The following is a 13,911-nucleotide window of genomic DNA, read 5'->3' as shown; positions in this document are numbered from 1 at the left end:
CCGACTGACGGCAAGCTACGGTGGCGTCCCGTCGGCACGGGCTGTTGGCCCAACGTCATTGGCCAGGTCCTCGCCGACGTAGTTGGCAGTTAACGTTGACCAGACGTTAGAACATGACTGGCTGGCCGACTTAGTTGGCTGCCAACTGGTGCCCGACTTTCTGCCGAGAGTCGGCCGTCGGCCAATTTCAATTGGGACGGCACTCGTATAATCCTTACAGAAGACTCCTTTGGAAGACAACAGCGGTCCCGGCCCACACATACGCAAATGACGCTATTGTTCTTTCGCTGCAACAATAAAATGTCTCGATCGCCATCAAAGTGAACTTGGAAAATGGGTACCTGGAGGAAATTTCGCAACAGCAAACGCGGCAAAATACAGGACGAAATTGGATGGTCTTCCTTTTCGATGGGAGATGCAAGAGCAAAAACGCGTTACTTAGGACGCCTGATTCATCTACAGGACACATCGATCGCAAAGAGGGTATTTCACCGCATCCGATTCTGTGGGCAAAAAACTGAATGCGTAAGTAACGTCACTGTTATGATAGAAAGTACAGCAGTGGAACAAAACACACGACAGCGAAAAGCAGTGGACAAAAATCATCACGGAAGAAATGAATGAAATGGCTGCAGAAAAAGCATAGTAAAAAATAAAATAAAAAATAAATAGGAACTACAGTGCCCGCAAACCGAGACTTGCTCAGAGTACAAAGGAGACAGAGGAAGTGCTCTACTTTTCGAGGCGAGAACAGGAACGAAAAGGAATGAAAGGAACGAAAATTTTGGGCGATTCCACAGTCTGTGGTAACGCCCCTGAAGACCTCAAACACATTTTGCCGGACTGCGACTAACTGAAAATCGATGCACCTTCGACCGACATAGTGGCGAGAAACACGGACGATATCATCACAATACCGAAACCGAAAGCGTGAAACCGTCACCGAGCGCCCCACGCGAATACAGTGCCGCTTCACAACTAAAGAGGAGGAGGAAGAAGAAGAAGAAGAAGCAAAACAACAACAAGGTGGTAAAACAGCAAGGTTGTTAATGTGATACGTTTTTGTCATTTTCGTACCTGTGATTTCCCCCGGATGTCGTGGGTATTTCCTGAGAAGCGTTCAGTGCTCCAACGCTCGTAAGAATTTATATGTATAACTTGACACCATGGCATGCTACATATTTCGTTCTCGTTGTGTCTTTCCTCTAGGTATGGTGAAAAGAAAAAAGAAAAAAAACGATAAGCACGTAAGCAGGATAGTATGTTCAGTTTCCTTTCCACTTTTTAGCTGTTTCCATTTGACCAGGCGGCGCTGGGCTCGCCTAAGCTGTTGTGGTAATGAAAAAATGGCTAGGAAGCAAGCGAGCTGGTGAAGATGATGCATAATGTAAAACCCCGAGACTAGGGAACACGAAAGGACAGACACAAGCACGAAGTCTCAAACACAGCAGTGTGTTTGAGACTTCGTGTTTGTGTCTGTCCTTTCGTATTCCCTAGTCTCGGGGTTTTACATTATGTTGCATCTGTTGTGGTGTCGACGTTGTTTCGGTTTCGGTTTGATTGCTCCAAATCAGTGTGGCCATGACGAAGTAAGACACGAACAACGTTCTTAGAATAGGTCCTTCTCTTTGAACATTGAACATGACGAGGGGTTTCTACGTTTCTACTGCCTCCCCGCACAGGTTGCAGGTAGGATCCACTTGATCGAATTCGTGCTTGGAAGAGAAGTACACCTGTCCTGTCTCCCATGTACTCGCGATGAAATTCCGGTTTCTCCCTGTTTTCACTGTAGCTCTTGACGCTGTTTTTCATTACGTTTCGTTTGCAAGGTTTGCAATGCTCAATTTCGATCCTATTAATTTCACCCAGGGGGCAGCACAAAATATCCGGCGTTGTCTGCTACGCATGCGCAAGCTGCGCAGGCCTTTTTCCTTTTCCGTTTTCGCGGCTTATGACGGTGAGTGTTGATGAACATATACTTCTTAATCGTTAAAAATCCTCGAATATCCTAACATTTATCACCTGAAAATGAGATGGGGAGTTAAAATAGTTCATTTGGTTCTTGTACATAGAAATATTCTTCATATTGTTACACCATATTTGCCGACATGATCCCCGATCTTCCACGAGAGGTTTTGTTTCAGTATAGCTACAGCGTTTTGGACAAAGGTGATTCAGTTGCTTATTGTAGTTAACTGCGCTTGTGTTATCGAGCTAGAGTCGCCCATTAGGCAGCTTGTACTTTTGGGTGCTTTGACAAGCTCGGAAATTAACGGCAGTTTATGCGTCGGCAGCTGCAGTTTGCCCTGTCCGATCACCTCTACCATGCCAACAGTGTTTGCCGTCACGCTCTTCATTAATCTTGCTAACTGGGACAAGTTCCACTGACGAAGTTTTCATTTCAGTAAGCCATGTCTCTCCGGCCTTTAATTAAGCCGAAGATCGTCAAGAAGCGGGTGAAGAAGTTCATCCGCCATCAAAGTGACCGATATGTGAAGCTTAGGGTAAGTTGCGACACTTTCTAAACGATTAAACAAGCTTTTGAGTTATGACGTTACCTTCTGGCGCATGCTTTGCGTAGCCAAAGGATGTGCATATTTTAGTCTCAATCAGAAGTTGCGCACGAAAACTAATAGCATGCATGTGTGGCGTTCAAATTAGACGTTTGTCATCTTTAAATTTATATGAACACATTTTCAGTATGTTCATAAATGTTGTTACACACTGATACGGAAAGCAACGAGCTAGAGTCCCCCTCCGGTCATTATACCATTGGGTGCTCAATGGAGCTCGTAGAGAAGTGGCCTTTTATGCGTCGGCAGCTGCACTATGCACTGTTCGATCACCTCAATTTCAGCCTACATTGCTTGTACACAGTCTGTTAAATACATTTTCCTCTCTGTTGGAATATTATGTGATCTGGTATTTTGTAATATTTGTTGTGTATCTTCTATGCAGCCAAACTGGCGGAAGCCAAAAGGTATTGACAACCGGGTACGTCGGCGCTTCAAGGGCCAGTACTTGATGCCAAGTATTGGTTATGGTAGCAACAAAAAGACAAAACACATGCTGCCCAGTGGGTTCCGTAAAGTTCTTGTACATAACATGAGGGTAAGTTACACTGTTGCTTTCACCGCCTTTTGCTATTGATGGCACAAGCATGGTTTGGTATCCTGTTTCACGATTTTTTGTTAAGACTTGTTAGAATAAAACTGAATTTTAGCGAAGGGGATTCGCTCTGAATGTACGTTCGATGCGCTGGCAGCACACGGTCATGTGATGCCTGAAATTGTATTTGGATTAATATTCCAAAATAATTACAAGCAAGCATCTAAATATATCAGTGCAGACAATCATCTGTTATATGTACTTGCGTTCGTTTCTTCAGCTGCAGCAACTCCATCAACTTCATTTGCAATGTTGAACCCAACCCAATTGTGAACTGTGAATATTATCAGCACAATTTGAAAACATATCGGGCATCTTCTGCACCAGTTTGTTGGTTGTGTAGTCAATAAGATGGGGTCTTGGCTCCATAAAACCGTGAGGCTTACTTGCTTTGCGGACCACAAATAAACGTCATCATTCCGATCCAGTCACGTCTTTTTCCACTTACACAGCAATTTTGTTGGACCTATAGTGCCCTGCTGCACAAAGGGGGCAACCCTTGCAAATTGAATTGACAAATTGTGGCATCTGTAGTAATCATGAGGTAGTACTGTCTTTGAGCTCCGTCCTCAGCTCCTTGACAGTGAACCACAAAAGTTTGTTGGCTTTTACACGGTGGTCGTCTGCTTGGTAACCCAAGTTGAAGGTCTGTGCATGAACCAAAACAGCAATTTGCATATGGGTGCTTCACCCACTCATGCCAGTGTGAAAAGTAAACTTTATATTTAAAAAAATGTAGGGAAGAAGCAGCAGTATAGTAGCATTAGGGAACAAGCCAGAGTGCTGCTCACAAACGTGTCAGGAACAGAAAGTCAGCATGCACAGAAACCCAGTGAACTACACTGTGTCGAAGATGCAGTACTCGTTTGAATACATGTACGAAAAGAGAAGCTCGCGAACCCAGACACAGGCCCATGTTACATTCGTAACAAGATCCATCACGTCTGCGTCGCCCGGAAATAACGACAACACGTTCCTCAGAAGAGCTCACGCGGAGCAGTTAACGATGTATGTACCTCCCCGCCCACATACAACTATAGTGAACTCAAAACACCCACTATCCGGGTATCTTGGTTTGACTTAAGGGGACTTTTTACTTATCGAACCTGCCTCATGTTTTGTTGAAAATTGCCTTAAAAAATGTCGCACTGGCCAGTAAGATGATTGATTGCCTTACAGTGTAGACTTTTGATTTCCCACCTGCTTCAACGGTTTTTATCGCTTCACACTGTTTTGCAACTGTGAGGGTCTGCAGCCTATGTTGCTTTAACGTAGAAAGCGACATGCCGCCCAAAACAACAGCAGCGGCAGCACACACAGAAAACACGTATTCCCGATTTCGCTGCTTCACATCCATCTGTCTTGGCTCAGGCTTTGGATGGGATTGTGTCGGCAACGAGTCGATCCACTTGTTCCCTTCATTCAGTATGGTGGCTGCATTTGCGTTTTTGACTGTTTTGCAGAAATTTTGGGTTATAAGTATGAAGAGTGTTCCTTGGGATGAAATAACTGTTCGGGATAGGTACATGGGACATCATGGGGTGTTTGACTTAAGCCTAACTTTCTACTTGAGCAGTGTTTGACTTAACGAAAGTTCACTGTAATTATGTTCCAAGCCAGAGCCTCTGTGGGGATGGATGGTGTAACTAGTGGTCAAGGACAGAGGAAGGGGGCATTGGGCAGGTGACGAGGAGAATAGTTGGGAATGAGGGGCTTCGGACATCTATTCTTACCGGTGGCAGGCAGTCACATGGCAATTTCTATAGCACAATGCCATGCACGATAGAAGGGAATATTGGTAGAGAACTTTCCAATTCTTTGTGATCCCCTTGACCCATAGGACATTCTGGTTGTATACGTTTGCTGAACTCATGCAAGTTGCATAAATGAAACTGCTGATGCTGTTAGTGATGCTGATGTGGCAATCATGCTGTGGTAGTCGAGAATTGTCTACACATTGTCGTCCGTGCCTAGCGCATTTACCACTGTGTTCCCCACTTGATGTAGGGGGCAAAGTTTAACTGCTTACCGGTATTTAGAAGCAGTTTCTTAGAAGGTGCTTGGAGCACAGTAGTTGAGAGCGTGCGTTTGAGCTCGGCCTTCGTGTATAGTGGTGCAGTTGGGCAAAACAATCAAATATCCCAGGGTGCCTCCAGTTTTGATGGGATAGCACAGTCTGAAAAACCAGGATCGCTTGAGCTGTGCAGTGGATGCTGACCTCTTTGATCCCCTCAGGCTCTTGCACTGGATGTTTTGTAGCAGGTAAAACGGGAGAGATTTCCACGAAATAACTTTTCCATGATCGATGTGGTATACGACACTATCCAGCCAAGCAGCATGTTGCCATCGTCGTGGAGCAACGTGGACCATGTAACGAGTGTGATTGTAGAACGGGAGAAAGGTGCAGCAAAACAACTGTTACGAGTTGCTAGCCCTCCAACAGACTCGCATATAGCAGTCGATTGCTTGTACTGGGATACACATGGATTCAATATGGTACTCTCAACTTTTGTGTTCTCTTTTGTTGGGCTTTTCCATGTGCCAGACGTATAGCACATCGACCGAATGTCTCTGCATTCTTGCCGATGGCACATTCTTGAGAGGCACCCATAACACTAGGTCAAGGGACACCTTGCATACTTACGGCGAGTTTGCGTTGTCATTTCCTGGCAGCTTTCTTTGGCATATTCTGAGCAGTTGCGTTCTCTTTGTCGTAACATGGCAATCGTGCATGTTCTCGAGGCGCATTCCTAGCGCCTAGACCGAGCTAAAATTATTTTTCCTCATGTTGAACTGGAACTGAACGGAAATAAGTTGAGGCGGTTACTGGTTCGTGAAATGGTTCAGACGTAATGTGCGTTGTGACAGGTCAAAACTACGATTTGCACAGCGGATTGAGCCGCGTTGCAAAACAGATTCGAAACTGAACAAAACAGAACTGCAACCCAGGTGTGCACAGTATTTCATGTTTTCTACTCGCAGCATTCATTCACTGGTGTTAGCTTTGAGGTAGTCCTTTTGGCAGTTGTAGGCTTGCTTGGACGTGATTTTTGTCGTCCAGAAAACCCCAAGTTTTCATTTTGGGCTGTGAAAATAACGGCCAGTCCCTGAGCAGGATGTAACAGGGTGTATACGATAAGTGAACATAGAGAGTACAGTATGCTCCCGTAACGTTGCACCTGAAATGTAGATCAGTAGCACAAGTGTTGCTGTGAACCACTGCTGTGTCGGCAACAACAACAGAAGTATTTGTGTTGTTTGAGAATCGTAAGGATTGCTTGCTTTTAATCCATGGCAATCTGCTAAAAATTCACTTTCCTGAGCTGGTTTAAACCTGTTCGAACTGATATTTTGCGCCGCTGCGGAGCTGAAACGAACCAAAAAATTATTGTTCCGGTTCCTGTCTGCATCACGAGGGACCCGCACATCGGAAGTCAACATGGATTAGCAGACGAAGGAATCGGAACGCGAGCGGCCACTATGCCCCTAGAGTGTTCCAAGCGGCTAAAACCACTAGCTTCTGGGCTTCAGGTGGCAATTTCCGAGTGCTACACTGTTGGCATGTTTTGGATGAATTTGTCATAGTTTGGATTGATTGAACTCCATTCTGTTGGTAACATGTTCTGGGTGGGCGGGTAAGGGTGGAGGGGATCTGTTACATGGCTAATTCATTGATAACAACAGCCATTTGAGCTAGTGAAATTGTGGTCGTTTACAACATCGTTCCTGTATTTACACAAGCGACATTCCCCAGAGTACTCCGGCATTGGATGTGCAAAACATCACAGCTTTCTGCTGCCGTGAGAGCTTGACGTAGTCTTTTTGTGTTCAAACCGGGGAAATATCTTGGAGCTTGGCGACAGAATATTTCATAGCAGAGAACAGAGTCGATGGTGTCGTCTGCTAGTGTGGGCCGGGAGCCAGAATGTGGCTCCTCTGCCTTGTGAAGTTTTCATAGAATATTCCATAGAGATGTCACTTGTGTGGATATACGGATGCTAACATCACTGTGTACATTTGTCTGAAGAGGTACAATGGAGTCTCAAACATTCTGGAGGGACTGAAGTCGTTATCTCTTTCAACCAGCCTGTCAAATCATCTCTGGAGTGTTAAAGGATACGAAGTGCCACTAACCTTAAACAGTTGTGCATTCTTCTTGTAATTTTCTGTAGTATATTTGTTTAGCTCGTGTGGGTCTCGTCCGAGCCTAGAGTTACCAGTTTGGCCAAATGCCTCCCTGGCGCTACAGAAGCTCGAGACATGAATGGTTTCAGTCATCTTGCAAAAAACACTGTTGTTCCTTTGCATCAGTTTGACAACGCTTCCATGATACATTTCAGTTTTGCATAATTTTGTTAGTGTTGTAACTCGCTGGACAACTTGGGTATGTTCTTGCAATGTGTTGTGCGCTTACAAGTGTCGCACGTTTGACTTTTTGCAGGAGATGGAGATGTTGATGATGATGAACAGGCGGTTCTGCGCCGAGATTGCACATGGCGTCTCCTCGAAGAAGCGAAAGCAGCTGGTGGAGAGGGCGCAACAATTGTCAATCAGAGTGACCAACGCAAATGCTCGTCTCCGCTCGGAAGAGAACGAATAAACCTATGTTGTATTTCCAAACTGAAATGTGTCTGCCTTTTGCAATTTAGTTCCAAGGTGTAGCTGATGTTGTATTTGTCTTTGTACATTGGACCTAGTCATTGCATGCATATACTGCACACTCTCAAAGTAAGGAGGGTGGGTACAGATGTAACTGGAGTGTACTGTGGCAAAGATTTTCCCAGGATTTACGTCTCTGGGGTGGGGTGGGGGTGCTTGGGAAATGCTGGGTTGTAGAAATGCAGGCGGGGCTCGACCTTCAAGAATAGGTTTGCCAAGGAGGGCTGGGACTTTCTTTAGCTTTCATATCACTATGCTATGCGAACGACGATGAAAGGCGCAGTTGATCGTCACGTAGGTTTTTGCGATCTACTCGCAGCTGTTCTTTTTTAAAATACCGTCAATGTGTGTACATGAGCGGAGTGGAGCGATCTACTCGGCTCCCGCGAGTCTCGCATTTCGAACTGGCGCGGAAGAGACTGCCCCATCAGCTGCAGGAGAATAAGAGAAGGAGGGTCCGTCTGGCATGATACGGTGGCCGTAGCACTCCGCGGTTCAGCCCAACAGCCGTGCTCGCTAGTGAGCAGCTGATTTATTTTATTTTTGCTCCCTAAGCCTCGCCGGGGTCCTTCGCCAGACTGAGAAACGAGTCTGTCCCTCTTCCCTCTCTATCCTTTCACCGCTTGGGTGCTGTGCGTATGCCAGCATTCTTTTTTTCTGAGCTGGACACTCGCAAACGTTTACTGATCACAAGTGCGCGTGTCTTTTTTCGTGTATTCCGACTAGCAGACGACAGACGACACTGCGAGAGAACACCGTTACCTTGGCCCGTGATTGGTGGAGCCAGATTAATTATTCATAAGACCCACAACGAGGCTGGGGCCAGTTGTTGAGGACGGCAACAATGTCGGATCCAGACAGCGGGGATGAGCAGCACCAAAGTCAAAGTATGTACGACTTGTAAAGCCTGTTTTAGAGGGTGTTCTACGTCTGAGGGATCGGCCCCTTGGCGTGTATGTGCGACAAGAGCGTCCTTCGTGCCGTTCGCGTCTCAGTTGCTCGCCGCAAAAAATGGCCGTGCTTTTTCAGCTCTCTGAATGACTTCTTCCGCATTGTGCTCAGTGTCGGGCCCTCCAAAAAGTCTCAGGAGCGGTCTGGGGGCACGAGTGATTATTTAAGATATGTGTTTCGGTGCTGTGGTGTAGTATAGCAGCACAGGTGCTGCGCCAAAGCTGTTATTTACGCTAAAATGTTAGGCCTAACTGAGCGATCGTCTGCTATGTATGGCTCAAGTTTGCAAGTGATACTAGGTTGTTTCTCACTCCTGATTAGTTCCGATATGCTGCTTTTAATAGGGCATTGAGATGAATACAATGTCAGCTTGTCAACACCTTTAATCGTGTGATTGAAAGCCACGCAATGATCTTGAATTTGAGAGAACCATACAAGTGGTATACGAAAGGCTGGCGCAGCGCGATCAGCTGTGTGGTGCAAAGTGTGAGAAATGCGACAAACTCTTTTGTGTGACTGCGTGTTGTCCCGTGTCGTATCGCAATTCGTGTGAACAGCGTGTTCGCTGACATTGTCGTGTGAAAAGAAGAAACGTTCGTCGTCTCCCTCACAAGTGCACCCATAATGCACTTTGTGCTCGAAACAGGTGAGCGTCTTCTCGATATTTATTTACATTTATAGTTGTCGTCCGTGTAACGTCCCAGCTGCTTCAGTGTGTACCGCTCCTGTGTTGCAAGTCTACGAGCCACTTTTGTGTTTGTTTTCGGTGTTAAAAGACGGCAGAGTGTCAGATGATTTTAAGTGCGATGTTGTGATAGCGAGCATTTCGTTCTTGTTGCTGAAGGTATCAGGACCCGCAACTGAAATGGGTACTCTTCCTTTTTACTTTCCCGAAACGTTTCTTCGTAGTGATCTAATACCAAATCATATTTGGAAAGATGCAGTAGTAGTTCTTACTGAAATCACATATTTCCCGTTAGATTTAGCCCTTACGCGACTTATCGGCGTGCCGGCATTGTGTGTACGGAAAGGGGTAGCAACAAGGCAGAATTTCAGGAAGCGTGTTATCTAGACGCGGTGACCTACTTTCTAAACGAAAACTTGTGCCCTTGAGCCGGAGCAAAAGCCCAGACGGCTTTACTGGTTCTTTGGAGTTTCACTTCACGTTGTGCCTGAATGTACCAGCTGACAGACCCTATAATTATTTAAATATTTGAATCATTTTTATGAATCGACGCAGGCTTGTAACTTTTGTTACTTTTGTGCTTAGAAAAATATTGTCAGTGACGCCATGTTTTCGTCTGCTAGTCGTAGGTGGCGCCCCTAGCAAGTGTGTCGTCTGCTTGGGATCTTGCGCACAGCTAGCCGTTGCTGCCGTTGTTGTTGTCTCAAGTAGCTTTTTCAGTGACCCTAGTTGTTGTGTTATTGTCACACGTGCCCATACACGTTGTCTGAATATGCAGTGTTGTTTGCTTGGGTCATTCAAACCCAAAATGTACGTTTTTTTGTTTTTTTTGGGCGGGGAACTGAATTTGGTCTTGTATGATGTTTGTTTGCATCACAAGGTAGTGGACGGCATTATCGACTAACAAGGCTGTCACAGACAGACAGAAAACACACTCCAAAATTATAAACCCACAGAAGAGCATGAATAAATAGCGCAGGGCACATATTAGTTTATCTGAGAACTTCTGGTTGTGTAGCCTATGCGTACATAAAAAGTATCAACGCTTTTATAAATATGGTTTTGGAAAGCGTACAGTGAATCTTTTTTGTTGCTTACTGTTCGTGAACCCGTTTCCAAGCACTAATTCTGTTCTATCTCGCACAAACACTCCAAGACGAACTGAAGTGCGTGCTCCACTTTCGTGGTGTTTTCTACATGTTCACAAGTGGTAAGAAAGCTTTGTCAGCACTATCTAACTGCCTCTAAGCTAGGTGGTAATAAAATGAGTTTGATCGGTTTTCCACAAAACACGATTCTAAACTCGAAAGAAAATAGAGTGAAATTAAAATGAGCTATTTGAGAAACATAAGTACTTTCAGTATAGGGCTGCGAGGTGTCCGGAAATTCTAGTTGTGTGTTCGAACGCGAAATCTTGGAAAACAGGGAAGGCAGAGGGGGACGTGATGATAGCGCTCGTCGACATCGTCGTCAAACCTAAAGAAATACGTAAAGTGAACTCAGAAAACCGCACGAAAACGCAAATTCAAATTTCACCATGACCTGCCAAGTATTTTACGAATTCGTGAAAGCAAACCGTCGCCTCTTGGGGGCAGCAAAGTCGATAATAATAATAATTATAATAAATTCAACGTCGTACACGCTATCGTGTTAGGCCAAGTGAGCAGGCAGTTGTCTCTCTGTCGGTGACAAATTTTGCTCTCAAAATTCGTACAGGGTGTCCACCAACCTGGAAAATCGGGAATTGTCACGGAGTTGTGATGCGACCGGTAAAGTTAGGGTATTGTGAGGGAAGTTACCAAAAAAATGCAGCTGAATCTAGAGAAAATCGCAGATAACTGCCATGACGATACCCAGCGAATCGCGAGTGCCGATCAGTGGGGTTTAGCGGTCACGCTGCAACGACGTTGCCGCGAATATAGTAGTTCTCCAATACGACAAGCTCAGAGGCAGAAAAGTATGGCAGCCTTTACTAATAAATGACATTTAAAAATAAAAGGCGATGGTCACAAACGAGGCACCGTACGAGGTGCCCCTACTGCATGCAGGAACGAAATTTGAGAAACATGTACCTGTATTGTTTGCTTGAATTGAATAAATTATCTGTTTTATCAGGGATCTATATCTAAACGTATAGGAGCTGGCGCCGAGTTCCCTTTGTTTTGGTCAGGGAATTCGCGGGAAATAATCAGGGAAAACACTTGGAAAAGTCATGGAATTACTTTAACACGGTTACTTTAACGTGTTACCTTAACACGGACAGGACATTGTAAGCACCGCCCTCCCCTGGGAAAGGGCGGCAACCCTAACTTTCAGGCCGAGCCCGGCTTTCATTCCAAGGACTGCGTGCCGATGATGATAATAATTAAAAAGGCGAACTAGTATCACTACGGCGGTAAAATTGCTGGGACACGTTTATTGTCACATAACCGCATTTACAACGACGACGGGCGGAGCGATTTTGGGGCATCGAATTTGGTATGGCTTGACTTGGCTACGAATTTGGCCGTAAGAGGCTCCTTCGTTACACGGTGCACTCTAACGTGGAGGGGGAGAAATTTTAGTCCTTTTTTTTTTGGGGGGGGGGAGGCTAAATGTTCTCCCAAAAAAATTAGTCCCTTTCGAGGAGGAAATACACGGGACTCAATAAATGTCACAGAGGACTGTCATGAGGACTGCGTTTCACGCTCTTAGTTCTAACAGTCCCCAGGAACATAATTCGTGTGCATGAATGAAAATACTTTGAATTAAACTGTCAACCGTGATACGTCCAATGATATAAAATCTTGCAACATGCATTGCGATCAATTTCGCAAGAAAGAACCGCGAACTATTTATTCCCCTGTGTGGGTGGAAAAGTGCCAACTTAGCTAATTCCATCAAATTCACAAAGAGAACATATTGACGTAGTCTGTTGCATTCAGGGGAGCATTTGCGAAGTTCAGTGACTATTTGCAGTCCTGGGGAGTAAATTTCGGGGTCAGGGGACAAAAATGCGGAGCAGTTGCAATCTACGGGACTACAAGCTGCAATTACTCCCCTTCAGTGGCTTACTCAGAATTTCGTCGTGGGGGGGGGGGGGGGGTCGGCTCTGTAAGGGGGTGTATTAATATGCTTTTGACAAAGTATTGCACAATTTCACAAAATTTTTAGGGTGTCTCCTCTAGATTTGCGGGGGGGGGGGGTCTGGATAAATCACTGCTCCCCTTACACATCAGAACCACACTGAGCTTGGACGATGCATGGAACACCTCAAGACGTGCCCCCCCCCCCCCCCACACACACACGCACACGATTCGTCCTCTATGTGACAGCCCGCGTCACGTGATTCGTCCGTGTTCCATTCGTGTTATGCCCGTTTATCGGGGTTCCGGCAGCCTTTGCTATCTTCTCTCGCAAGATAGCTAAGTGTTATGCAAATCCTCTGAATCTTAGTTTTGTACGTGCATAGTTTAGTAAGTATGTCCACTAGGCCTTAGTTTAAATGCCTCGTGTGCTGGAGCTTCAGTTATGGAATATTCTTGGCCAAATTTTAGAATTTTTTACAGCCAAAACGGAAGTACAGTCGTCAAGGATGTATTTCGTTTTATGGACGCCATTTCGTGGAACTGAAGCATGTCTCCCGTATTTCTCCTTTCGTTGTATGAACCCTGGATTTCGGAAGAATGCGTTTTGAGGGAACGATCTTGGAATAACCGGGGGTTTTTTACCTCGACTTATAAACGGATCAAGCGATGTCAGTCAGAGGTCAACGAAGCCGCACGCGTCCGCGATGGCCGATGGCGAACAGACTATGTGCCAGGAAAGAGTCTAAGCACGAGAGCCACCTTCCTATATAATACCGGCAAGGGTGACTCAAGTTTCTGAGGCAAGAACGGGCAAAGAACTGTCATTCTGGACTTTGGAATGGACATATCGGGACTCAATTGGGTAGGAGCAAAGCGAATCAACGACACACATGCCAAAGGCAGAAGAAAATTTCGGCTTCGGCTCCTGTCAGGTGGAAACATTGCAGCCGTCGAAAAAAAAAAAAAAAAACAGTAATCAAGAGGTGCGGGTTCGCTTCCAGCCTCTGTCGGGGTATTTTTTGATGTCTCGCTCTTCCATGTTTCGAGGCATCTTGAGGCATGTGTCGTGTTTCTCAGTTTGTCAGTCACATATGAGATTAGTCTTGTTAGCTTCATGTCCGTCCGTCCGTCCGTTTGTCGTCCCTCAATATCGAGGAATGTCACCATGTTCAGTTTACGTGTTCCAGCCTCAGAATAGTTACTTTCCAGCGATGCTGAAGTCTACCATGGCTTCGGTTCATGTGGCTTGTCATTGACATGGACAGTGTGCGCTGAATATGCTGCCGTAAAGTATCGCTGATTTATTAGCGTATGAATATTAATGTTTCACATTGAAGATACATCATCGACGAGGAGGGAGACCGGTTAAGAGAAAGTGGG

General features: G+C 45.5%; 2 protein-coding genes across 4 annotated transcripts in view; both read left to right on the top strand.

Moving 5' to 3' along the window:
• The first annotated feature begins 1,863 nt into the window (after positions 1–1,863).
• LOC135391167 (large ribosomal subunit protein eL32-like) lies at positions 1,864–7,788 on the top strand. The gene is made up of 4 exons (XM_064621296.1): positions 1,864–1,957; positions 2,406–2,504; positions 2,959–3,111; positions 7,610–7,788. The coding sequence occupies exons 2-4, from the start codon at positions 2,412–2,414 to the stop codon at positions 7,766–7,768; spliced, it is 405 nt and encodes a 134-aa protein (XP_064477366.1). The 5' UTR covers positions 1,864–1,957; positions 2,406–2,411; the 3' UTR covers positions 7,769–7,788.
• A 617-nt stretch (positions 7,789–8,405) lies between these two features.
• Positions 8,406–13,911, top strand: part of LOC135391166 (transcriptional regulator protein Pur-beta-like) — a 90,234-nt gene continuing 84,728 nt past the window's right edge. Inside the window, exon 1 of one of the 3 annotated variants that reach the window (XM_064621293.1) lies at positions 8,406–8,714. In XM_064621293.1, the coding sequence (XP_064477363.1) occupies positions 8,672–8,714 (43 nt within the window). In that variant the 5' untranslated portion in view covers positions 8,406–8,671. Of the gene's footprint in view, positions 8,715–9,407; positions 9,425–13,911 lie in introns of those variants that run through there. The other 2 variants (XM_064621294.1, XM_064621295.1) reach the window with 2 other exon arrangements.

Source organism: Ornithodoros turicata, chromosome 4 (assembly GCF_037126465.1).
Source record: "Ornithodoros turicata isolate Travis chromosome 4, ASM3712646v1, whole genome shotgun sequence".
Taxonomy (NCBI): Eukaryota; Metazoa; Arthropoda; class Arachnida; order Ixodida; family Argasidae; genus Ornithodoros; species Ornithodoros turicata.
Note: the sequence above shows the minus strand (reverse complement) of the source record. Positions and strands in the feature narration are given on the sequence as shown.

Coding starts and splice junctions, on each gene's coding strand:
- LOC135391167 (XM_064621296.1), top strand. CDS start 2,412: ATGTCTCTCCGGCCTTTAATTAAGCCGAAGATCGTCAAGAAGCGGGTG. Junction 2,505..2,958: donor ACCGATATGTGAAGCTTAGG/GTAAGTTGCGAC, acceptor TCTTCTATGCAG/CCAAACTGGCGGAAGCCAAA. Junction 3,112..7,609: donor TTCTTGTACATAACATGAGG/GTAAGTTACACT, acceptor GACTTTTTGCAG/GAGATGGAGATGTTGATGAT.